General features: G+C 67.9%; 1 protein-coding gene across 1 annotated transcript in view; it reads left to right on the forward strand.

Annotated features, from left to right (window-relative positions):
• Positions 1 to 61: 61 nt before the first annotated feature.
• LOC104405958 (zinc finger and SCAN domain-containing protein 2-like) overlaps positions 62 to 262 on the forward strand; it is a 792-nt gene continuing 591 nt past the window's right edge. Inside the window, exon 1 of the mRNA XM_010014809.1 lies at positions 62 to 262. Coding sequence (XP_010013111.1) covers positions 62 to 262 — 201 coding nt within the window.

Raw genomic sequence — 262 nt, forward strand, 5'->3', positions numbered from 1 at the left:
CGCGCCCGGTGTCAGACCCCCCCCCGGGGGCGTGCCAGTGGGCGAGCGGGTGCCAGTGTCCATGGCGCTTCTCATCTGCGGCATCTGCGGGCAGAGCTTCGAGGACGAGGCCCAGCTACACACACATCAGGGCGAGCACCTGCGCCCGGCACCCTCCTACCAATGCAAGGCCTGCGGCAAAGCTTTCCGCCACCACCGCAACCTCCTGACACACAAGAAGCACCGTGGCCGGTACCCGCACGTCTGCACTGAGTGTGGCAGC

This window comes from Nestor notabilis, unplaced genomic scaffold (genome assembly GCF_000696875.1).
Source record: "Nestor notabilis isolate BGI_N333 unplaced genomic scaffold, ASM69687v1 scaffold18365, whole genome shotgun sequence".
Taxonomy (NCBI): Eukaryota; Metazoa; Chordata; class Aves; order Psittaciformes; family Psittacidae; genus Nestor; species Nestor notabilis.